We start from the raw sequence: 24,598 nt of genomic DNA on the forward strand, positions 1-24,598 counted from the left end.
TCATATAGTTTTAGCCAGTTGTCTTTTGCCAATTATTTATTTGATTATAAATCCATGTATTAAAAAGGCTTAATTACTGTGGCCCTATTACCCTGAGCTTTTTTACTTTTTTTGGAATAACAAAGCCTTTCTGAATTCATAATAATCCTTAAATGCAGCTCATACACTATCTTGCTTGAATGTGGCTGACATATAATTTGACTTCGTGTAAAATGTGAAAGAAACATCAGTTTGTGTTGATACTTTAATACACCTTTGTAACTTTCGTAACACAAACAAAGACAACAGTCAGATGGCCATTTAAACCAACAGTCAGAGAGGCATGAGCCTTTATCTGGTTGTGCGCTTGATTACAACACGAAGCTCTCCAGTTACTCCGGCTTTTCCCCAGTGCACCCACCACAACGTTTAAACGAAACGCCCCCCGCCTCGTCGGGCTGTCGCGATACATAAAACAGTCCGTGGTTAACACGAGCGCTGATTGGCTGACGCCCGCTCACGTTCAGAGAGATCGACAGTCAGCTGGAGCACGAAAACAATTACAGTTGTTTGTTTTTTTATGTGTCGGGGTTTGTAGACTTGGTACAGGCTGCCGTGGCGTCTGTAATACTTTAAAGTCCCGGATACGTTACTTCGCACAGAGGAGAGCGATAATGCAGTGCTGTTGTCACGCACCCCTACTGTAACGACAGGTAAGTACGCTAGCGTTAGCCGGTGTTACATTGGTTGCTTTGCAAGCGAGCTAGGTGACTAGCTGTCCGCGTTGCAGTTGGCGTAGAAGTCAACAACCACACAGCGGCTCGAGGGTATTTGCTGGCTCTCGTTTGCAGTTTACGCATTATGCATTTTCAAAGCGTGTACCAATTAATTACAGTGTGTTCTTAGCTAAGCTTCCTGCTGGCCCGGTTGGCCAGCAACAGTCACTAAGCTACCCCTCCACCGATGTGTCTCCAAGGTGACGGTGGATGGTGCTATCCCATCGCCCCGGGTCTCCGCTGTCCGAGCGACCCCGGCAGGAGCTCCTGTCGCCTTCTTTTCCGAGTCAGCCCCCGGCGCCGTTCCGTCCTGCCGTCCGGGAGCGCCGTGTCGTGGATGACTACGCGGACGGGGCTCCGCGCCGCATGTGGCCGCCCGGCGGGCCGATGCTAGCTGCGCGGGTCGGAGGGGAGATGTCAGAGCGGGGATGCCTCGTCCTGGAGACAGTGTGGTAGTCGAGGGGGTCCACGAGTGTACACAGTATACCTACCAGTCGGACTTGGCGTACAGACTAGCGGACCCGCGTTGTGAACACGACTCGTAGTGGCACATATATGGATGGTGGGGTCGCAGCATGCCCACCACCACCACACCACCGGCTGGAAGGAGTAGCGGCGCCGGCGGAGACGAGGGGCCCATGTCGGCCACCTCCACCTCTGCCGTCGGCTCCTCCTTCCGGTTCGTGCCGGCTTTCTGCCTGGGCGTGGTGGCAGCAGTAGCGTTTCAGCTGGCGTGGGGGAGCCTGACTCTCACCTCGTTCTTCTTGAAGTTGTTCATCTACGTGTCGTTCGCCCTGCTGTGTTTCCTGGCTGGGATCTTCGTTCTGCTGGTCCGGAAGAGTCCCCTCAAAGTCAGCTGCTTCGACAGGAACCAGAGGCAGTCCGCCGTGCAGCAGGAGTTCTTCAACAAGCTGATGGTAAGGCGACGGTGTCTCCTATAGTGAAACACAATAATCATGAATCACACACTTTCTATCAGCACCCTGTGATATTACATGACCGTCACGCCATGCATTATTACTGCTGATGCCATTGATGTTGAGGAAACGGAAACATCATCAGGGCACTTCTTCAACATGTTGCACAGACACTTCTATGTTCAATATTTTTCTTCTTCTACTTATTCTCCTTTTGCTCCTCTGGACTGCTACATCCTCCAACCCCCTCCCCCACCTTTAAATTATTTCCCCGTCCCCCTTTTTTCCAGCTTTTCACAATCTCAATTCCTCGCTCTCTTGTTCAATAATGGATGAGATGGAGTCACGGTGCTGGATTTAGATGCACACAATCACACACGCTCCGATACGTGGTGATTTATTCCGCAAGGAAAGTAAATTGCGTCCCTGAAAACCGTCTGGCGGGTTTGCCACTAATGGGCATCCGCAGCCCAGCGGCTGCCTTTCAGCCGGGTGCGTGGGTGTGCTCCTGTGCACTGATGACTTATTGACGTTGACAGCGGAGGAGTGTTGTCACAAGCGTCGGTCTGGTTGACATGTCGTATAAGCCGGGACAAATGCGGGCTGCCTTCTTGGAATTTGAGGCTCGTGGAATGCGCCGATCTCCATTGTTCTCCCCTGACCTGTTGCTGCCCGATATTTGCTCGATTTGATGCTCTTGTCAACATCTGTGATGTGAAAGCGACGACGACGTGATCTCTGACGCTCTTTGTTTCCCAGGCCCGTTTTTTGGTGCCGGTTCAGGAGTCGAGCCAGAGCAGGAGGGTGGTGGTGTCGCACAACGTGGACAAAGCTCTGAAGGAAGGTAATGGACTCGCCGCTGCTTCGGAGATTTCACGACAGCCTCGCGTCGCACGTTAACGCATTTGGAAACGGTCGACCTGCGAGACTTCATGGTCGGCGCGGAAGGTTTCAGATGATCGGCGCCAAGCACAACGTGCACCAACAAGTCACGATGCGCGAGATCACTCGAGCGTCAGATGTGATATTGCTGTTAAAGCGATTTACGTTCACTGCTCACCCCGATAGACTCGGTTTTAGGTTCGCCCTTATCCCTAAAGCTCTCTGAATCCATTATCCACCTCATATATTCAATTCAATTCAGTTTATTTGTATAGCCCAATTTCACAAATTACAAATTTGTCTCGGAGTGCTTTACAATCTGTACACATAGACATCCCTGCCCCAAAACCTCACATCGGACCAGGAAAAACTCCCAAATTACCCTTCAGGGGGAAAAAAAGGGAAGAAACCTGCAGGAGAGCAACAGAGGAGGATCCCTCTCCAGGATGGACAGAACAATAGATGTCATGTGTACAGAAGGACAGATTTTATTTAAATACATTCAATGAATATGACAGAGTGTATGAATAGTTCATAGTAGGCATATTCCACGATGGAGACTCCACGATCCATCAGGCAGATGGCGGTGGGGAGGAGGGCGAGTCTCAACAGGACAGTGGCGTAGTCATGAGCAGGAATTCCACGACCCAGCGATCCATCAGGCAGATAGATCTATGCCGTCTCATAGGGTCCGATGACCCCAGAGACGTGAAGTCAAAGGACTCCGGGAGAAAGCAGAGTTAGTAACGTGTGATTGAGAGATGAAAATTCATCCTTAAGGAGAGAAAAAAGAGATAGGTACTCAGTGCATCCTAAAACGTCCCCTGGCAGCTATAAGCCTATAGCATCATATCAATGGGCTGCACCAGGGCAAACCTGATTCAGCCCTAACTATAAGCTCTGTCAAAGAGGAAGGTCTTAAGTCTACTCTTAAACGGTGACTGTGTCTGCCTCCCGGACTGAAATTGGAAGCTGGTTCCATAAAAGAGGAGCTTGATAACTAAAGGCTCTGGCTCCCATTCTACTTTTTAAGACTCTAGGAACTACAAGTAGTCCCGCATTTAGTGAGCGTAGCTCTCTAGTGGGGCAATATGGTACTACAAGCTCCTTAACCCTCCTGATGCCTTCGGGTCAATTTGACCCGATTCAATGTTTAACCCTCCTGTTACCTTTATATTTACTGACATATTTTACCCTTGGGATCAATTTGACCCCAGCAATTAAAACCTCCAGAAAATTATTAGAATTAATATTGTTTTCCAAGTTTAAGTGTGAGGCACTTTATGTTTGTTTGTTGACTACCGAAGAACACCGATATTATTGAATTTGATCGTCAAATTGACCCGAAGGCATCAGGAGGGTTAAGATATGATGGAGCATCACCAATCAAGGCTTTGTAGGTTAAGAGAAGAATTTTAAAAGTGATTCTTGATTTTACGGGGAGCCAGTGCAGAGCAGCTAGTGCAGGAGTGATGTGATCTCTTTTCTTAGTTTTAGAGAGAACACGAGCTGCAGCATTCTGGATCAACTGGAGGGACCTAAGAGATTTATTAGAGCAGCCTGATAATAAGGAGTTGCAGTAATCCAGTCTCAAAATGTGAATGCGTGAACCAATTTTTCTGCATCTTTTGAGACAAGATGTGCCTGATTTTGAAATATTACGAGATGAAAGAATGCAGTCCTTGAGATTTGCTTTACGTGGGAGTTAAAGGACAAGTCCCGATCAAAGATAACGCCAAGATTCTTTACAGTGGTGTTGGATGCCAGGGCAATGCCATCTACAGAAACCACATCACCAGATAATTGATCTCTGAGGTGCTCAGGGCCGATTAAAATACGGGGTTTTGTCTGAGTTTAACATCAAGAAGTTGCAGGTCATCCATGTTTTTATGTCTTTAAGACATGCTTGAATTTTACCGAGTTTACCGATATATGCCATCTAATACACGGTAGTTCCTCTATGCCATTTATATTTTAGTGTCACAATATTAGAAATCAAATAGAATAGCGTGTTATATGCTATAGTATTCAAATGAATCACGATACCAGAGCACAATCCATTACAGCATCCGACTACTTTCTGCTAAAAATCCCCCAATGCTTTGCTTTAAGTTCACACAATGTGTGAGTGACAGTGTTGAAGCAAATCCACGCCCTCGTCAAGCTCAACTTTATGTCGTCTTCACTCAAATAAATCGGAGTTGTGACACGTCCCTCAAAAATCAATCGGCTCCCTTTTCAAAGATTGTCGCTTCAATGTTTTCTGACACTTGGGAGAGACTTGCAGCTTCTGCTTTTTCACAAAAACAAACCGAAGGAAACCGCTGACTGATGGCGCTCTGTTTCTGTCGAGCACCACGTCTCCTCGGTGATCCCTCCCACTCGTATTTGTTTACAACAGTACAGCGTCCTGGTCTCAAAACACACACACACACACACACACACACACAGACACACACACTTGCACACACACACACACACAGTATGTCTGGCTGCCGAGGAACAGATGGCTGCAGGATTTAAACCAAGGGTGTGTAGTTGCAAACGCTCCAGTGTGTGTTTTTGAAAATCTTCTTTTGGGGCAGAGTGGGTACAAGTTTTATGAGGACGCTATTAAGTTCATAGTCGAGACCGACTGTCACTTATTTTGATGAACGGTGTTTTGGCTTTGTGTTGCTCAACTTTTGGATTTTAATCAAGCGCTCCCAATTCAGGGCATTTGCTTCCCAGAGGAGCGACGATTTGCACTTAGTATTCATGAGTTGTCGGAACAGCGCACGATAAATGTCTGAAATTATTCATTCCACATTATATGACATTTCTTTCTGCTGAACATTTGCTTCCAAAGTAAAAGGAAATGGTGCTTGATAGCATTCTAATTTGTCATGAGGTGTTTCAGACATTATTTAAGATTTATTTTGACTGACATTCACATGATCTAATATGTGCACTGCGACTACTATCGGAAGCAGCAGCCTTTCCGCCCATCCACACCCCATGATATCACTGCATCTGGAGGACGGATCACAAGTCCAACCCATACAGACGGATGAATGCATTCTCACATCCAGGCAACAGAGGAACCGGTTCATCCGACCGGCATGTCTTTTGTACTCTGGGAGGAGGACAAACGCCTACGCAGACTAATTGAGAACGTGGAGAACCTGTTTGTACGGTCGACGTGAAAAGGGCCCCAATCCTCCGATGTGTAAACAAGTGACGGATCTGATCAGATCTGATTTATGTATCGCATTCTTAAAAACTCCCTGGACTTGCTTTAACTGTGATTCCACGTCCACCATGTACCCTCTCAATGTTGAGATGGTATGGTCCATCACGATACATTTACTTTACTAAACATAAAAAAAGGAAAGATTGATTTGATTCACATCTTTTATGGATTTCTAAGGTAAGCACCACGCTCCTTCAAAGCACAACTCGTAACATCAGCATTCAGTTCTTACCGCATTAATGTTGATTGAGATTTCACTGTTTGAATTAAAATGTAATGTGTACTGTAGTTGCAGCCTCTCTTTTTTTTTTTTAGCAGTTTCTGCTTCTTGTGCAGCACTTCCGTTGAAGCTGCTGTCAGCTCTGTCTTTAAAGTAACATCAGAAAGCCAATGCAGCATGTTGAGAGTGCTCAAGAGATGCAAAGCTGTGACCTGTAACACCGTTAGCTTTGTCTCCAGACAAACCCCAACATCGTTACAGGTCACTGCTTTGTAGACACAATCTTGCAATTTTAATTGAGAGAGCTTTTTTCAAAGTATGTTTATTCTCTTCAAACAACATAGTTATAAAGCAAGACATCTTACATTACCTTTACATCAAAGGTATATTTAACATAGGCGAGACAAAACGGGTACATCATATAAATCTATATCTATATAAAAGAGGTACTTTAAACAGGGTTTGTACGGTCATGGAAAACCTGGAAAAGTCATGGAATTTTAAAATGGTCATTTCCAGGCTTGGAATCATGAAAGTTTTTGGAAAAGTCATGGAAATGTTGTTATATTCACATGTTCATTTACGCCGAGTTTGAAATAATTGATGTGTTTTTTTTAAAGAAAGACGCTCAAAAACGCAAAACAATTTCTAAATTGTTCATGTTTATACCGAAATTTCAGATTGGTCGTGGAAATTTGGTTTAAAGTCATGGAAATCCATTGGTCAAAATGTGTAAGAACCCTGTTTAAAGGGATCCACAGATGATCAGTTGCGTTTGTGCCTTATCTGGCGGAGCGCCAACTGCAGCCCAGGGATCATGTGTGGTCCCCTCGACTATCAGTCCTGTGACGGAGCGCTCCTCTTCTCAAAGTGTGCCGCTGGGATGGGGCCCCAGACCCCATGAGCCTGCACATGATAAGCAGCGCGTACTCACCAAATGGATAGACAGAGGATACTTCTCCACCGTCCAAATGCCGGGTGTGTTCAGGGGTCCTGGGAGATTAGAGCATTCACAAGGGAAAAATCAAGCTGGGGCATCTCCTCTTGTTTAGATCACTTGAAACCTCAGCAGCCATATGGTTAGTGCACACCAGTGGTGTTGGTAGAATATTACTGGCCGCATCTTTAAAACTTTCCAAAAATAATTTTACTCTTCAACTCATTACAATTAAAATGTAGAGACGTGTTACCTGACTGAGTTTTCTCTCCCTCCCTCCCTCTCTCCGTCCCCAGTGTTCGACTACGCCTACAGGGACTACATCCTGTCGTGGTACATCCCCCTGAGTCACGACCAGGGCCAGTTGTACTCCATGCTGTCGGAGGACTGGTGGCAGATGATTGGCCAGCTGCGGTCCAGGCTCGCCGACATTGACCTCGTCAACGTGGTGTGTTACGACACCATCCGAATCCTGCACGCGCACTTCACCGACCTCAAGGCCGCGTCGGCACGGTATGCACACGCGAGATCTCACACGCGCGCACACGATTGTGAGCAGTTCACGTCGCCGTAGCTTCGTTACTGCGCGGCGCCCCGTGTTCCTCGCAGTGAAGTAACGCGTCCATCACTTCACAGAAAATAAGTCGGCTTCGACGCCCTTATGGAACTATTTCCCTCCCTCCGACAGCACTAAAATTTTTTGTGTGCGCAGATGGGGTGAGATTATTGCAATGAATCCTCATTTACAATCCTCTGCCCTCGCTACCTCGCGCCCGCCAGGTGCGCTTGCAGACAGAGGGATGATTCACACGTCATCTGGTTTGATTATCCCGGCAAGTCGGGGCGGGAGATCATTTGATCGCACTGCGGAGACGAACCGGCCTCCCTCGTTGCCTTTTTACCTTCGCATTGAAAATGCGGAAGGCTATGTTTTGATCGCCGTGTATTTATTAATTTATTTGTATGCGTGTTATTTGCGTAACACAAAAAGTATTAAACCGAATCGCATGAAATTCGGTGGGGTGATTGTTTATTATCCGGGGACCATTTGATTAGACTTTGGGATCAATCGGGTCAAAGGTCAAGGTCATGAAAAGGTCAAAATCTTCTTTTTACTATAGCACGGTCAATTTTTATCCAATTGGCATGCAACTAATGCCAACATGTTCATAATTCATTGCCCAATCTAGTGATATGCGAAGGTCTGCGCTCTACCGAGTGCTATTTCTAGTTTTATAATGGTTTATTTAATAAAGGGCAGTGCACATTGATAAAAACATGTCAGTAAATGTGCCAGAGTTAGCCAAGAGGCTATCTTTCATCTGTAGTCCCACTGATGCTGATGTTAAGAACAAACCTAAAAACACAAGATTACAAATACAATCTACAGACAAAGCAAATAAAATAAGGGAGAACAATGTTAAAATGGACGGAATAAAAACATGTCAGAGACACAACGTAAAAGCATACGGACTAAATGAAATATATAACTTACGACGAGAGAAGACACGCAGGTGGAGTAAACGGTCGACCAGCAAAGTCAAGACATACGGAGACCGGACAACAGACAGACAGACAAAGTGAAAGTCCAACCCGGACAGACGGAGTACTTCAGGAAAGATCTAGCAGTACTTGAGATGCAACACGGAGCGAAGGCGGACGTTGATGGAGAAGGATCTCCGACGTATCATCGAGCTCTGTCGTTTGTGTTTATGTCTCCTTTGTGTGTTTCTAGACCAGAGGAATGCACTCGTCCGTTTCCTCTCCATCCGTGTTTGGTCAGCCCCGACTCCGAGCTGGTCTTCCTCCGCTGTGTAGCCAGAATACTGCTGCTGTGTCTGCTGCCACGAAAGGACGCCAAGTCTCACACACTGCGCTGCTGCCTCACAGAGGTCATCACCACTAAAGGTACTGCGCGAGCACGGCGGCGCATATGGCAGCTCGTGAACACTCCAAAGGCAGATGTCTTTTTGTTCTTCCCCGCTAGCTCATCATTACTGAACTTTCTTTTCAAGGCGGACAATTTTTTGTTTTGTTTGACATGACACCAGGAGAGGCACAGGTGTTATTTTATAGACGTGAACGACGGCTGCATTCCATCCAGGTGCTCCGGTCACACGGTCCTGGTGTTGTGCCCTCTGCCCGGGCTTTTTTTCTTCCGGAAACTCGAATGCAATGCAGCCCGAGTTCACGTTACCGGTCGACACACGCTAGGACAAGTGAGCCTGTCGGCTGTGAAGGACGACGAAGCGGACATTGATAACACAACAGCGCTTTCAGTCACACCAGGTATTTTGTGACTAAGGGAAATATCTTTTGGAGCTGTGGCTGATGTTGTCGTGTGCATTTGACTGTCACAATAAACAACGTCAGGGAGCCCACAGGCCAAATACCAGAGCTGTGGAACTGGAAATCCTACATTGCATGTAACCACCATTATTAATTACACCCACTCTCTGCCTGCTCTGACTATTGAGAGATGAAATGAAGAAATGTATTATTACCTTTTAAACCGAATCGCATGCAATTTGGTGGGATGATTGGTTATTATCCGGGGACCATTTGATTAGATTTTGGGATCGATCGGGTCAAAGGTCAAGGTCATGAAAAGGTCAAAATCTTCTTGAATCGCATGAAATTTGGTGGGATGATTGTTATTAACCGTGGACCATTTGATTAAATTTTGGCATCGATCGGGTCAAAGGTCAAGGTCATGAAAAGGTCAAACTCTTCTTTTTACCATAGCACGGTCAATTTTTACCCAATTGGCATGCAACTAATGCCAAAATGTTCATAATTCAATGCCCAATCTTGTGATATGCGAAGGTATGCGCTCTACCGAGTGCCCATTCTAGTTATTCATGTATTACATACACTCCGCTTCAACTGTAGAACTGCATTTCCCACAGACGTGTCCCTCCGTGAGCTTGAAGAGTAACGTAACCCCAAACTCCCGTTTGTTCGAATGACCTGTGCACTCACTGCATCAGGGGGGGTTTGAAGTCACTTTTACGGATTTCATTTTCGGCAGGTGAAAGGATGCCCAGGGTTGTGCGAGTGACGCCTGACTCGAGTGTTGTGTTGAAAGGTGCATTGAGCGGAGTGCAGATCTCTCGCCGACAGATCCCTGTTCTGCGATTGAATGAATCCAGCCAGAGTCGACGAACGGACCGCGTTAAAACTCAAAGACGAGGGCCAAACGCGATCGTTCAGCTCACCTGTGCCTTTTTCTATCTTTTTTGTGTGTGCCGCAGTGCTGAAACCTTTGGTGGAAGTGCTGAGCGATCCAGACTCCATCAACAGGATGCTGTTGTCTCAGCTGGAGCAGAGGGAGCAGCAGGCTGAGCAGCAGAAGAAAGCCTACACCTACGCTGCCTCCTACGAAGACTTCGTCAAACTGATATCAACTTCTGCCGATGTCAATTTCCTCAAACAACTCAGGCGAGCAGCGCACACACACTTTGACTTCTTTAGCCCTGGGGTGTCCCGTACGGATGTCGACCTTTTTAAAAGAAGCATACTGTGTACATGCGGCCACATATACACAAATAGTTTAACCAGACGATGTTAACCACCACTCCGTTTTCTGCTGTGGAGTTACCATGGGAACAGACTCTTTGCTGATATACTAGAGCTAAATGCGGGCTGGACAATTTCATCGTACCGTATTTATAGCTCTTTCGCTCTTGTGCACTCTGGTGGTGTTCGGTTCATGCATCCTAAGACGGCCCATTTAGATTGATTCTGATTGATTGAAGTTGTGCATCTCTTGTCTCTTTATAGGTATCAGATAGTGGTGGAAATTATTCATGCCACCACCATCAGCAGCCTCCCTCAACTCAAGAAGCAGAAAGGTACGGAAACGCATCGGAGGACAGAAAGGCTGAAGAATTATGACCAAAAAAAACCCAAAGTGGGAATTTTAAAGCTGACGTATGCAGTTTTCAGTGGGAGTCAATTCTGTGGGAGTTGCCTTCCTGTGTTTTTTGCCACGGTGTGGGTCTCTGACATCCTTTGAGAGGACAATGCTGGAACAGCAACCTTTTCAGCATGTTTTTCCTCCATTGAATCAAAGCGTTTGTATAACTGTCAACCCAAGAACGCACCCGCTCTTAAATGACCTGTGATTGGCCGAAGTCTCCCGGGACAGGCTAGATTTTCTAAAGCCTGGAAACAACAACGAGGAGCAGCAGAAGCCCAGTATTCTCTCGGACCACTTGAATTCTATCAGAGGTTATTGTTTGTATATAATACACAATGCTGGAATGCAATTTATTATAGTGACCACAATGGTACAATTCTCCCCATCTCTTGTTGCTGCTCCAGCTCTTTACGGCCCCATGTAGAGAGCTGGGGGGGTCAGGTCAGATGATGCCTGTCGGCACCGAGGGTCCACTCAGGGCAAAGTGGGTTAAAGACCAAGAACTGCGGATGAAAAATAGCCTCTTGGCTAACTCTGGCACATTTACTGCAAAGTTTTTATCAATGTGCACTGTCCCTTATTAAATAAACCATTATAAAAAAATAAAAATAAAAGTGGCCATACCTGTGGCTCTGTGAGGCTGCAATGGGGATATTAACATGATGATCATCAGCTGTATTATTTACCCTGTTCTCCATATTATATTAGCATATTGGCACCATGATTGTTTGTCCAGTATTTCATGGCAATCCATCCGACGGTGATTGAGATCTGGAGGCTCACACGTTTCTCTCATCTACTGCGGTGCTGTGCCTCTCTCAGAGCGAAAAGGTAAAGAGTCAGCAGCCATGAAGGCGGACCTGCTGAGAGCCAGAGACATGAAACGGTACATCAATCAGCTGACCGTCGCCAAGAAGCAGTGTGAGAAAAGGATCCGCCTCCTCGGGGGACCCAACTATGAAAACAACGAGGAAGGAGGGGCCGACGACGGCGACGGGCCTCAAAGCCAGAAGGTAAGACTTGTGAATCAGCAGGCGTGGCCTCGGGGGGGAAAATAAGTTGCTAAATAATTGAAAAATGAATACTATATTTCTGCAACTCACACCATAACAATCCAGACTGAGAAATGGCTCTCTTGGTACCGTAAGAGGAAGATCGTATGTCTTCTTGATTTGGGTCTGAACTGCCCCTTTTTAGCTGCTTGTGCTCCACATGGCTGATGTTTTTGTCTCTCTTTCCCGCGTCCAGATTCTCCAGTTCGATGACATCCTGTGTAACCCAGGCTACCGGGAGCATTTCCGCGTTTACCTGGAGAGAGTGGATAAGAGAGCTCTGATTAGCTTCTGGGAACTGGTGGAAACGCTGAAAACTGCCAACAAGGTGATTTCAGCAGAGCTCGGGCCCAACGCTGCTAAATACTGAGTGGCATCAAAGGGGGCGGCGGCATCGCGATGAGTCAAGGTGCACTAAAATGCTTTGATGTGACGATGTAACTGCGTGTGCGGTTTTTGTTTATGTGCGCGTGGCAGAATGAAGTGCCCCAAATCGTCGGGGAAATCTACCAGAAGTTCTTTGTGGAGAGCCGGGAGATTCCGGTGGAGAAATCTCTCCTTAAGGAGATCCAACAGAGTCTGGTGGGGAACAGGGGAACACAAGTCTTTGTCCGACTCCAAGAACAGGTGCTTTTACACTGATTAACTGTAACGACTGTCTTTCCCTATTCACGAGGTCCACAGTGACAGTAAAGCGTTCCTGTCGCTCTCTTCCTCGCCTCCAGGTGGCCGAGACGATGAGAGAGCGGTACTACCCCTCCTTCCTGGTTTCCGAACACTACGACGGGCTGATCAGGCGAGACGAGCAGTGCAGCCAATCGCAGTGCAGCACGGAGGAAAAGGAGGAGGAAGGGGTCAGACGAGCATAACGCTGTCCAACTGTTAAGATACTCGGGTGTATCATCTGTGAGTGTGCATGCCTCCGCTGTTCCACATTCTAATGAAGATCTATTTGTTCTGCAGTGTCAGGGTCTGGATGCAGGAGAGGAGGTGGGCGACGAAGGCAGTAAAAGAATCAACGAGCAGGCCAGCTACGCCGCGACCAAACTGCGCCTGCTCTACGACAAGCTGGAGTACAAGCGACAGGCCCTGGGCTCCATCCAGAATGCACCCAAACCAGATAAAAAGGTAACGAAACGCGAGCAAATCTGACCAAAAAACGAAATCGGAATGAATTCCATCGCTTGCCAGCAGAACTGCATTAAAACCACACAAACATATTTTAAGTTGGTGAATGTGAACATCCAGAACACTCAAGCATTAAGTCTTGGAGTGGTCTATAGTGTCAGAAAGGTATACTGGTTGAGCAAAAAAATGTATATCTAAACAAAATATAGCACATGGAATTTGCTTAAAAGCCCATGTACCTCCTTTTGGGTATTTGCATTGTTAAAGTTTTTTGACTGAATATCCACAACACTTTTTCAAGAGGAATTTAAAAAACGTCCCGATGCCACGTTCATCCAACTGTGACTGGCATGCTGGTTCAAACCTTCCGTGTGTCTGCAGATCGTGGGCAAACTAAAAGAGGAGATCGGCGCCATGGAGATAGAGCACGGGGAACTCCAGCAGCACATCACCAGGACCGACTGGTGGTGTGAAAACCTGGGCCACTGGAGGGCCACCATCACTGCTGCTGAGGTAGTTGTTGTTTGTATGCTCTATTGTCTTTTATAATATACATTTAATGGCTGACTCTAGTACAGCTGAAGGAACAAGGTAGCTGCTATATTAATGTTCACATTCACACTGCAGGCAAAAAGGACCCAAATGAGATTTATTTTTCCCTTACATATGTCACATTACATACAAAATATATACAAAAACACAAACTAAAACAAAAATATATATATAATATTATTTTTAAACTGTTACTTTTCTATTATGATTTGGGCCACTTTCATATGTGGTATTACATCAGCACAGTTTACTAAATTGCTGGTTTCCACTACGTATTGACAGTTCAATAAAACCATGAAGATGGACTTCAATGGCCTCCATGTTTCTTTTGGGCCTGCGGGTCAGTTCAGAACCGTAACCCGTGGACACTGGAGTCTGATATTGGCCACATATAAAGAATAATGTGAACATTAAGACTGTAGTCTAACATTAAGACTAGTCTAACATTAAGGCTGTAGTCCAACATTAAGACTGTAGTCTAACATTAAGGCCGTAGTCCAACATTAAGGCCGTAGTCCAACATTAAGGCCGTAGTCCAACATTAAGGCCGTAGTCCAACATTAAGGCCGTAGTCCAACATTAAGGCCGTAGTCCAACATTAAGGCCGTAGTCTAACATTAAGGCTGTAGTCTAACATTAAGGCTGTAGTCTAACATTAAGACTGTAGTCTAACATTAAGGCTGTAGTCTAACATTAAGGCTGTAGTCTAACATTAAGGCTGTAGTCTAACATTAAGGCTGTAGTCTAACATTAAGGCTGTAGTCTAACATTAAGGCTGTAGTCTAACATTAAGGCCGTAGTCTAACATTAAGACTGTAGTCTAACATTAAGACTGTAGTCTAACATTAAGACTGTAGTCTAACATTAAGGCTGTAGTCTAACATTAAGGCTGTAGTCTAACATTAAGGCCGTAGTCTAACATTAAGGCCGTAGTCCAACATTAAGGCCGTAGTCCAACATTAAGGCCGTAGTCCAACATTAAGGCCGTAGTCCAACATTAAGGCCGTAGTCTAACATTAAGGCCGTAGTCTAACATTAAGGCCGTAGTCTAACATTAAGGCTGTAGTCTAACATTAAGGCTGTAGTCTAACATTAAGGCTGTAGTCTAACATTAAGGCTGTGGTCTAACATTAAGGCTGTAGTCTAACATTAAGGCTGTAGTCTAACATTAAGGCTGTAGTCTAACATTAAGGCTGTAGTCTAACATTAAGGCTGTAGTCTAACATTAAGGCTGTAGTCTAACATTAAGACTGTAGTCTAACATTAAGGCTGTAGTCTAACATTAAGGCTGTAGTCTAACATTAAGGCTGTAGTCTAACATTAAGGCTGTAGTCTAACATTAAGGCTGTAGTCTAACATTAAGACTAGTTCAACATTAAGGCTGTAGTCTAACATTAAGACTGTAGTCTAACATTAAGACTGTAGTCTAACATTAAGACTGTAGTCTAACATTAAGACTGTAGTCTAACATTAAGGCTGTAGTCTAACATTAAGACTGTAGTCTAACATTAAGGCTGTAGTCTAACATTAAGACTGTAGTCTAACATTAAGGCTGTAGTCTAACATTAAGGCTGTAGTCTAACATTAAGACTGTAGTCTAACATTAAGACCGTAGTCTAACATTAAGGCTGTGGTCTAACTATTCTTGAATGTGGATCAGATCTAGACATTTCATTGCACGTCTGTGTCCCAGGCTACAGAGGAGGGCGGTGAGATGGTGGCCTGTTACAGTGTGTGTGTCAGCCTGCTGGAAGGAGAGGAGACGGCTAACAGTCGCTGGAGCGTCCAAAGGAAACTCACCGAATTCCAGATGTTGCACCGCAAACTCACCGAGGTAAACGCAGCACCGATGTACGCCGGCTTCCTGGGGTCAACCTACGCACGCGAGCACCTCTTTAGATCCTCTACATTTACCGTTGACGCGGATTAGTAATCCGCACTAAACGGTTTCTCATTGACCCTTCTTTTTTCCTCCCCGCCGCTGTCGTCCTCCTCCGCAGTGTTTCCCGTCGCTGAAGAAACTCCAGTTACCGTCGCTCAGTAAACTTCCCTTCAAATCCATCGACCAGAAATTCTTAGACAAGAGCAAAACTCAGCTCAATGCCTTCCTCCAGGTAAACCAGCAAACGGCACCCACTGTAACACGGTGACACACGAGAGTAATAGTATGGCTGACTGGAGGGGGGGGGGGAGGGGGGGCTTTGGTGCTTCTCTTTGTGCTTGTAATAAGTCCAACATAACGCACACACCTTTTTAAATACACTAGAGCAGATGGAGAAGTAGAAACGGGTATGACACCAGCTAAAGATGTTGACACTGTGTGTGTGTGTGTGTGTGTGTGTAGCGTCTGCTGACAGATGAGCGACTGTGCCAGTCCGAGGCCCTCTATGCGTTCCTCAGCCCGTCCCCAGAGCACCTCAAGGTAATCGATTTCTCATTCTTGCAATTCAAATAAGTCGGGGCACTAACGCACTGCTGCGGTGTGCCTGATACGATCTGTTCTGTTGCAAAGAAACGACCGCAACGGTACGCTCCGTTTGTCCATCCAGGTTGGCGTTGGTGGCCGAGGCTTTAAAGTTCCCTCCAGTATGTTCTAGACCAGTGGTTCTCTTTTTTCAGTGATGTACCCGCTGTGAAATATTGTTGTCAGCCGACTACGCCCTGACCAGTGCAAAGCATTTTGGGTGGAAAAATAAGATGTAATACGCAGCATTTTGCATATAGTATATACAATTCAGTTTATGAACTTTATAACTATTTTCAAAGTTTTTTAAAAATGGATGTTCATTTTAAATATATTCAAAAGAAATCTCACGTACCCCCAGGGGTACACATACCCCCATTTGAGAACCACTGTTTTAGATTAATAATTCGGCGTCCAGTTGTGTTATTATTGTCATCCATTCAAAGCATCGGTCATGCTTGTGTATTGATGATACCCGGTTCAATGCTTGAAGGTGATGTCGATCCAGAAGAAGTCGTCTTTCTCCCTGGCTTCCTTCCTGGAGAGGCTACCTGGAGACTTCTTCTCCCACAACGAGGTAACGGCATCATTTATGGCCATTCGCGCGACAAGAGACTCGCCACTCCCTCCCACTGAGATTGTGTGTGTGTGTGTGTTTGTGTGTGTGCCGTGTGCAAATTGTGCAGGAGGAGGTGGACGACGACAGCGACTTGTCAGACTACGGTGACGAGCCAGACGGGAGGAGGGACGCCCTGGCCGAGCCCTGCTTCATGCTCATCGGGGAGATCTTTGAACTCAGAGGAAGTGGGTAGCTCGCCGAAGGCCTTTTTTCTTTTTTTAATCCACTGTTGCATTTTTCATTTTAATATCTATAAACATTTTTTTGGTTCTTTCCGGAACAAATCGTGAATTCTGAGTGGATTTATATGATCTGTTTCCGTCTCTCATTGTCTGTCTGTCCCCCCCCCCCCCCCCCCCACACACTCCCTCACTAGTGTTTAAGTGGGTGAGGAAGACCCTAATTGCACTAGTCCAGGTGACATTTGGACGAACCATCAACAAGTAAGTTCGAGTTATTTTATTTTGTTTGGGGTGTGTGGGGCCGGGGAGAGAATGTCAATTTCTCAAAATGCCAATTAAAGTGTTACTTTTTTTCCATTTATTCACAGTGTTTTTGGCACTTTTAATTTGAGTAACGAACTAACCGGTGACTTCACATTTTTTGTTGTGATAATTGTCCTGCAGGGAACAGTTAATGAGGCAACAGACGGTACATAAGTGCCCTCCTACTTTTACTGACTGAGATTTGGGACTGGATCTCCAGTGTGTGTTTATATTTTGTGTGTTTGTTTATTTAGACCTCTAATGAGGCTAACATCTTCTATTCTTCATACAGACAGATCCGGGACACGGTGAACTGGATCTTCTGTGAACAGATGTCGGTGTGTTACATCAACGTGTTCAAGGACACCTTCTGGCCCAACGGCAAGTTGGCCCCTCACGTCAGGGTCCGAACTGACAGCGAACGCAGAGACACCAAGGAACGGGCTCAACAGAAACTACTCGACAATATCCCAGGTAGACATACACACGCACACGCACACACACACACGCACACACACACCTGTCGATGTCAAATGCACGAGCGCGTCTGATCTCTTTACTTCGTTTCATGTGATCTCTTCTGTCAGATGCACTAGCAAATTTAGTCGGCCAGCAGAATGCCCGCTATGGAATCATCAAGATCTTCAATGCCCTGCAGGAGGCCAGTGCCAACAAACATCTTCTCTATGTAAGAATGATACTTATGTCAAAAGATGTCAGTAATAAACTACTTATGTGTGTGTGTGTGAGTGTGTGTATGCTGCAAAACCAATCATTTTGTCTCTGTCTCCGTTAGGTGTTGATGGAAATGTTACTCAAGGAAGTGTGCCCTGAACTCAGCACGGAGGTGGACAACATCTGAACACACACACACACACACACACACACACACACACACGTGTAACACAGAGTCTTTGGATCGAAGGCCTTTCTTTCTGTCGCTGACCAATCATAAACTGCCAAGCCAGACAGGGAGATGGCCTTTGTTGGTTCAACCTCAGACAGAACGCGTTGGAGTCAGAGCTGAGACACATGCTGAGACACACGCTGAATTCTGGAAGTAGAGGCCGTTGTGAGAAGATAAAAAAGCTGGGCCGACACCAGACCCTGAAAAAGGAGGCCGGGGTTTTGACTTTGTTGTGGCACAGATCTAAACGTGTCCGCCTGAAGCGGGAGAAACCGCATGGAGTCCGACTTCTTCCCGTTTAAAGGCAGCCGTCTAACTAGACGGAGCACATTTGAGGGTCCAGATTCACACGAGATCAAATGTAATTTGACATTAGTCAGCCACGTCTGCAGGTTTTTCTTTTGTTGTTGTCTTTTCTTATTTTGATAGCAGCGCAGCATCAGATCTGTACCACAACAAATCACGCTTTGTGACAGTAAACAGCAGGATTGTCTGCTCCCCAGCTGTTTGACCTCGATTAAAACGCAGCAAAGACAGTTGACGTTCCGATATTCGGCCGCTCTCTGAAGGCAACCGAGTGCGTCTTTGCCCACGGATCTCTGAACATTCCTCCTACACACGACCTGAGCAACACTTGTCTTCTGTGATTCTTGTTAAGGCTTATAATTGTGCAATATAATGTCATGTAACAGTCATTGTGATGATTTTATTTATGATTATTATTGATAGATTTTATTTTTACCAAAAATTGTTTAGAGAGCGTTTATATAAGCAATAAATTGCAAACAAAGTGGATTTGGCCTTTTTCGTTTTCTTTAATGGTCTTTAGATACTGAATTTAATAGAAAATATTACTTTCATTGACACACATTGAATAATCCAGACATCCCCAGCCTTATCCCCAGCATTATTCATATTTTTTTGTATTGACTTATGTTTAACTATTAAATTTTTTTGATGTGATGAATGAAATCAAATGAGTAAAGGTTAAAGACCCTACCTTACTCTTCCAAAGCATTTAGACTGCCTACTTTCAGCAACACATAAATAAAATACATTGTTTTGTACATATATTGATAAAGCATATTATAGTAATGTTCAATATTATCTATACACATTTTGAATCAACAGGATTTTTTTTTTAAAGAGCAGCAGTGAAGACTGTATTGCGACTATTAGTGTTTTCAGTAGTGTTCTGCTGCATTCACATATGATTAACTTAATGTTTAAAATGTAATTATTTAAAACAAGTAGTCGTTGCTTCAAGTCTTCAACTGTACTTGGTTTACTTTTTTAAATTAATATAAAACAAAAGAATAATGTGATTGCAAAAGGTATGAGGCTTACAGTGTTTTCCCCTGAGGTCATGAATGCAACATGTGTTCCCCTAACAGTGGACGCGCTCCCTCTCTGTTAGGAGCTGAGTTAGAGTCAAAAGACCGCTGCAGTAGAACTGTGCCTTCAAAGTAAGAGCACAGACTGTCGCTTACAGGAGAAACATTGAGATGTACAAGGCATTTCTAGTGAAATATAATAAATTAACCACATTACATTAAGCAACTTTAGACCCGCGCCTGCGTATCTTTAACTTTTAAATAGTTGTTCCATTTTGGAAATTGCAATTGAGCTGCTACCTCACACCTTGTTTGTGTGACTTATCCTGGTTGGCAGTTCCACCAGGTAGGATATTGCAATCGAATAAAATAATGTACCTAAAACCCAGATATGATGTACGTCGATAAATACCATGAACCGTGCATTTTGGCTGAGCCTTTTAAACAATTGCAGACAATTGTATTTCCAGCTGGGCGACGTAAAAAAATGTAACACATGGGCTTTTATTTTTACAGTAATATTACGATTTAAACCGGAAGTAGTGCTTATCACGATGTGTAAACTTGCTAGTGATGCCGAACTCAAAGTGGACGAGCGCGGCGCCCCAGACAGTTGGAAGCTAGCAGACATTGCCTTACCCGGTAACGTCATACGTTAACGTGGCTCAACGGTGGGTCTAACGGTTAGTTAACGGGCTGCCGGTAATCACCAGAGGCGAGCTAACGCCTGCCTGACGAAGAGCCAGTTGTAAGCTCGAGTTAGCTTGAAAGTGTCGCCTCGTTTGGCTTGAATTGTCTTTCCTTAAATTAAAGCTAACGCGCTAGCTAAAGTCAAATTATCCCGCGCAACGGGTTTAACGTGTTAAAAAATAATTGTGATTTTAATACGTGTTATGATAGCCGCTATGGTAACACTATTAAGCGGGTTAACGCTATCTGTGGTCAAAAGTGACGCTATCTCATTGTTGTTGCCTGACAACGGGGAATTAAAGAAACAGTAACGTGACCGACTTGTTAGAGTTGTTCAGATCATCGAAGCCCTTATGATTATTATTAAGGGACCATTATTTATTTATTTATAGAGCACTAATCGGAGAGGAATACTTCAGTCACCTGCTGTTCTCAGGTTGTGATAACACCTGTTTTTATCGTCCCTCCTTGGCACACAGTCCAACCCCTTTTTCCATTGGGCCGTAAAATCCATAGGTGTCAACCCAATTGGCACCAATTAAAAGTATAAAATGTGCAGTCTGGAGTCCTAAATTATGCCAAGCATGACGTCTTGTGTTCTCAGCTGGGTTTTCTGATTTTTGCCTAAAAAAGGAGATGGACGACGAGCTGGAAAACTTCATCAGGGAGCGCAAGGCGAGAATGGCCGAGGATAAAGCCAGTTTGGAACACAACCCTCCGTACATGGAAATACAGGTGTGTTGGGAATGAGGTTTTAGGTTGAACACTGGTTTAGAACCAGGTCGTGTTTGCGTATTAATAACCATTGAATATACACACATTAATATATACTTGGGTGAATCCAGTGACAAACAATACATTATAAAAAGTAAACAAAAAGTAAATGTTTCGTTTATTTCGATCAGCAAAATATACCACATTCAGAATTCAACAAAAGAAGAACGTGGCTGACCGAAAGGGTCAAGGCTGAAGCTATCTAGCTTATAAGTGCCCTAACCTATGATTTCTCAAAAAAACTTATTTCAAAGAACCATATATATATATATATATATACACACATGCATATATACATAAAAAAAATAAAATGTGGTTCTCAAAGATTCATTTGATCACAGATAAAGCCAAAACGGATGACATGCACATGTTTTTAATTGTAACTGTAAAGTATTGACTGACGTGTTAATAAATGAACAGAGCATGTGTTTAACCCCTTCTCAGGGATCCTGTTGTCTCTTTTAATGCGTGCTGTTCTATTATTTTGGCTGATAGGCAAAACCCCACAGGGCCTACGATTCCACTGCTAAGGAGAACATCCCTCCGAGGTCTATAGTGCAGGAGAAAGGTACAGCCCCCCCCCGATGTGTTGTTCCTTCTTCAGTGTCAGTCCTCTCATTTCGGCTTGTCGGCATTAAATGTTGATGCGCGTGTCTCGTCAGAGGACCGCTGCAGCGTGGGTCTGCCCCTCGGCATCGAGTACGAGCGGAAGAAACAGAGGCTGCAGCACGAGCTCCGCATGGACTACCGGCGCTACATGGCTCAGGTGACACAACACACACTCCACTGTCTGCTTCTGTGTTTGGCCGTAGCAGGCGAGCTCAAAGGTCAGTTCAGGCTTTGTTCGAGATGCACAGTAGTTATTTCTAGTTTTTTACGTGGGGCTTAATCGTCCTGCAAGGTAGATGTCACTTCCCCAGCTGTTTGAGAGCTGAAATGCAGACACGAGTCGGGCTTCAAGTGTCAAAGTCCCAGTGTTGTTATCCTGACGGAGACGCTTTATGTTGCAGAAAAAACACTTTGACCATGCAGAGCCCGGGCCACTAAGTCGCCTCAATAACAGGAGATCCATCAAGGTATATGTCTGTTGACGACTTCATGATGTCTGTTGATTTCCAGATCATATCTTTAACCGGACAGGGTATTTATGTTTTTACAAAACTCTGAGTCAGGACCGTTATTGTTTTTACTTTCCTGCTTCTTTGTGGAGTCCTTTGACAGGAGTGAGTGATCCAGAACTCCACCCCTCATTCTTTACCGTTAAAGATTTAATAAGAGATCCAACAAGCCTGTTTTTGATTCCAAAAATATACAAAATGCATTTCAGATGCATTCCCTGAGGTCACTTCAGCACTTTGTTTCCAATGAATAAATGCAAATATCGTGACGCAGCTCAACTAATTTAAATCCATACCTGCTTGCTAGCTTAAATAATGTATAAATAGTTAATTTAATAGCGAAAATATTCCTTTGCTATTAATTTAACCGTGTATGCACGGTTATAATAATGGTTACGGCTAAATTGTTGAAATGGAATGCTAAACAAACAAAATAGATTTCAGTCTTGATGACTTCTTCCACCTTCCTCTGATTCTGATGACCCAACATGGCATTGCTACTTTGAGTGGTTGCCGTGGACCGGCTGTACTCGCACACAGTATTTCTGAACAAACATCCCCTTTTTTACGATCGTGTTTCCTTTAGCAACACCTGCTTGAAAGCCAGGCAGCCGTTCTCCCCAAACAGCGGCCGCCCTTCCGCAGCGACGCAGCCCCTCTCACAGAGGACAGCAGGGGGTCGCGACCTCCGCGCCTCGCGGAGGTCGCGACCCCCTGCCCCGAGGCAGACGAGGAGCAGTCGTCGGTACTTCCCAGGCATTGTGACCGGCTGGGGAAGCCTTTGGACCGGGACTCCGAAGAGGAGGAGGAGGAGGAGGAATACTTCAAGGAGCTGGACCTGGTGGAAGGAAGAAGGCGCCTGCATATCGGGGTCGAGGCCAGTTATGAGAAAAGACGAGACTATAAGACTGATGGAAGGTGTGTGTATATTCATGTATGTTAAGCGCATGATATGAAATGGCAGACGCTCACTTATCGTGTTTTTGTTTTGCTTCTCCCAGGGAGAAGAGGGAGACTCTAGGAGGCAAGGGCTCGAGAGCACTGACCAGGAACGAGGATGTGGAGTTTGCCACTGGCCTTAAAATAGGTTAAAAGGACTTTTCAACCGTACAGTGTTTTTACTTGTTTTACAAGACTGCGCTGCAAGTCAATTTGAACTTGTGCTGTTCTCATCAAATCATATTTTTTTATTTTTTTATCTGCATTTCATTTATATTGGTGTTGCATGTTTTCAGGGGCAGCCGATGCAGAGGATGCCTTGCAGCGGAGGAATGAGCGCTACAGACAGGAGCTGCAGGAGCAGATAGCAGAACAGCACAGGAACAAGAGGAGGTGTGTTCTGGTCCTTTGTTCCGCTCAATGTAACGCCTGCATAATAACATGTAAAGCAGGGAGATGACACGCATGTAGATCTTAAAACCTTCTCGTGCTGCAAGCCAGTATCAAGTGTCTGACCATCATGTTTACTAGATGAACGGCCGACATGAGGGAGCTTCTTTCCTGGCAACTCTCATGTGTCCGTCAGGGATCTTCTCAAAGTGAGGAGAGCCCCGAACCTCTGCTTGTTCATATTGCTTGTGTCTTTGTTCCAGGGAGAAAGATTTGGAGCTGAAAGTCGCTGCGAGGGGGGCCAATGATCCTGAGAGACCGGTGAGCCGACCCCACGGCAACCATCTCCCCTGTAGTTTGTGTAAAGGGCATCGTTGATTCATTTTTTCAGATTACTCACTGGACCAATGTGGTATAATGTTTTTTAAAATTATTATTAAACCTTTATTTAACCAGGTGAAACCCATTGAGATTAAAAATCTCTTTTTCGAGGGTGACCTGGACAAGGCAGGCAACAACGTATGGAACGCAAACAAAAAAAGTTGAAAGAAACTTGATTTTTAACACCAAAAAAGCTCACAGAAACCAAGACTTAAAGGGGAATTTAATTCATGCGTCAATCTCTCAGTTTTGTTTTCTTAATTCCATGAATCAGCCGGACCGAATCAGACAGTTTGGACGGTGCAGAAGAGGAGCTCATCGGGCGTTGGAGCCGTCGGCAACAGGAGACGGCGAGACCTCGTCCAGAGGCTTCCCCAACAACGTGAAGATGGGTGTCCGAGACGGAGAGACTCCCCTCCCTCCTCCCGAGCTGCCCCATGTTGCCTTCCAGTCCCCGCTGCTGGAGTACAGCGCCGCCCTGGGCATTGGGGGAGGAGGCCTGTCGCCCAACCGCCACCCTGCTGCCCCCTCCTTCTCCAGGGCCACGGACACGCCCAGGTACCCCTTGAACTTTACCTTCACGTACGCTGTAATTATCACAATGTCATTCGGCGATAGCCTCAGCAAACGCACGGCGCTTCCTGTGACTGTCACAATAAAAGCCTTGTGTGCCAATTTAAATGCAGAATGTGAATGGCAGACTTCGCCAACAACAATGGCACATCCTAAAAACTGTGTTTCCTAAACATCCAAACTCCATTCGACTACATGATTTTTCTTATTCTTCTGGTTTAGTTGACCTCATAGCTCGTATCATTAAAACACAATAGCCCGAAAAATAAGACCTGCAGAAATTTTTCCAAATACTGTATATCTATCTCATCATTGATTATTTCATAT

The 24,598-nt window shown here is 45.2% G+C and overlaps 2 protein-coding genes across 11 annotated transcripts in view; both read left to right on the plus strand.

The window, feature by feature from the left end:
- Nucleotides 1-386: 386 nt before the first annotated feature.
- On the plus strand, nt 387-18,867 carry snx25 (sorting nexin 25). Of its 2 annotated transcripts, none has more exons than XM_056439824.1 (22): nt 387-692; nt 956-1,672; nt 2,432-2,516; nt 7,240-7,456; nt 8,679-8,851; nt 10,198-10,384; nt 10,727-10,797; nt 11,688-11,878; nt 12,114-12,245; nt 12,395-12,544; nt 12,643-12,771; nt 12,881-13,045; nt 13,427-13,558; nt 15,300-15,431; nt 15,598-15,711; nt 15,942-16,019; nt 16,555-16,638; nt 16,748-16,865; nt 17,057-17,123; nt 17,458-17,639; nt 17,753-17,853; nt 17,962-18,867. In XM_056439824.1, the coding sequence occupies exons 2-22, from the start codon at nt 1,331-1,333 to the stop codon at nt 18,025-18,027; spliced, it is 2,916 nt and encodes a 971-aa protein (XP_056295799.1). In that variant the 5' UTR covers nt 387-692; nt 956-1,330; the 3' UTR covers nt 18,028-18,867. The 2 variants fall into 2 exon arrangements, with proteins under 2 accessions (XP_056295799.1, XP_056295798.1); XM_056439823.1 differs by having other exon boundaries at nt 388-692; nt 15,291-15,431.
- A 1,115-nt stretch (nt 18,868-19,982) lies between these two features.
- Nucleotides 19,983-24,598, plus strand: part of LOC130209905 (centrosome and spindle pole-associated protein 1-like) — a 47,381-nt gene continuing 42,765 nt past the window's right edge. For 6 of the 9 annotated variants that reach the window (XM_056439813.1, XM_056439816.1, XM_056439817.1 and 3 more), the window contains exons 1-10: nt 19,988-20,077; nt 20,730-20,831; nt 21,366-21,438; nt 21,533-21,636; nt 21,881-21,946; nt 22,575-22,906; nt 22,990-23,075; nt 23,224-23,320; nt 23,581-23,638; nt 23,973-24,256. In XM_056439813.1, the coding sequence (XP_056295788.1) occupies nt 20,733-20,831; nt 21,366-21,438; nt 21,533-21,636; nt 21,881-21,946; nt 22,575-22,906; nt 22,990-23,075; nt 23,224-23,320; nt 23,581-23,638; nt 23,973-24,256 (1,199 nt within the window). In that variant the 5' untranslated portion in view covers nt 19,988-20,077; nt 20,730-20,732. Of the gene's footprint in view, nt 20,090-20,729; nt 20,832-21,365; nt 21,439-21,532; nt 21,637-21,880; nt 21,947-22,574; nt 22,907-22,989; nt 23,076-23,223; nt 23,321-23,580; nt 23,639-23,972; nt 24,257-24,598 lie in introns of all 9 variants that reach the window. The other 3 variants (XM_056439815.1, XM_056439814.1, XM_056439818.1) reach the window with 3 other exon arrangements.

This window comes from Pseudoliparis swirei, chromosome 19 (assembly GCF_029220125.1).
Source record: "Pseudoliparis swirei isolate HS2019 ecotype Mariana Trench chromosome 19, NWPU_hadal_v1, whole genome shotgun sequence".
Classification (NCBI taxonomy): domain Eukaryota; kingdom Metazoa; phylum Chordata; class Actinopteri; order Perciformes; family Liparidae; genus Pseudoliparis; species Pseudoliparis swirei.

Coding starts and splice junctions, on each gene's coding strand:
- snx25 (XM_056439823.1), top strand. CDS start 1,331: ATGCCCACCACCACCACACCACCGGCTGGAAGGAGTAGCGGCGCCGGC. Junction 12,545..12,642: donor TTGTCCGACTCCAAGAACAG/GTGCTTTTACAC, acceptor CCTCGCCTCCAG/GTGGCCGAGACGATGAGAGA. Junction 17,854..17,961: donor CCAACAAACATCTTCTCTAT/GTAAGAATGATA, acceptor TGTCTCCGTTAG/GTGTTGATGGAAATGTTACT.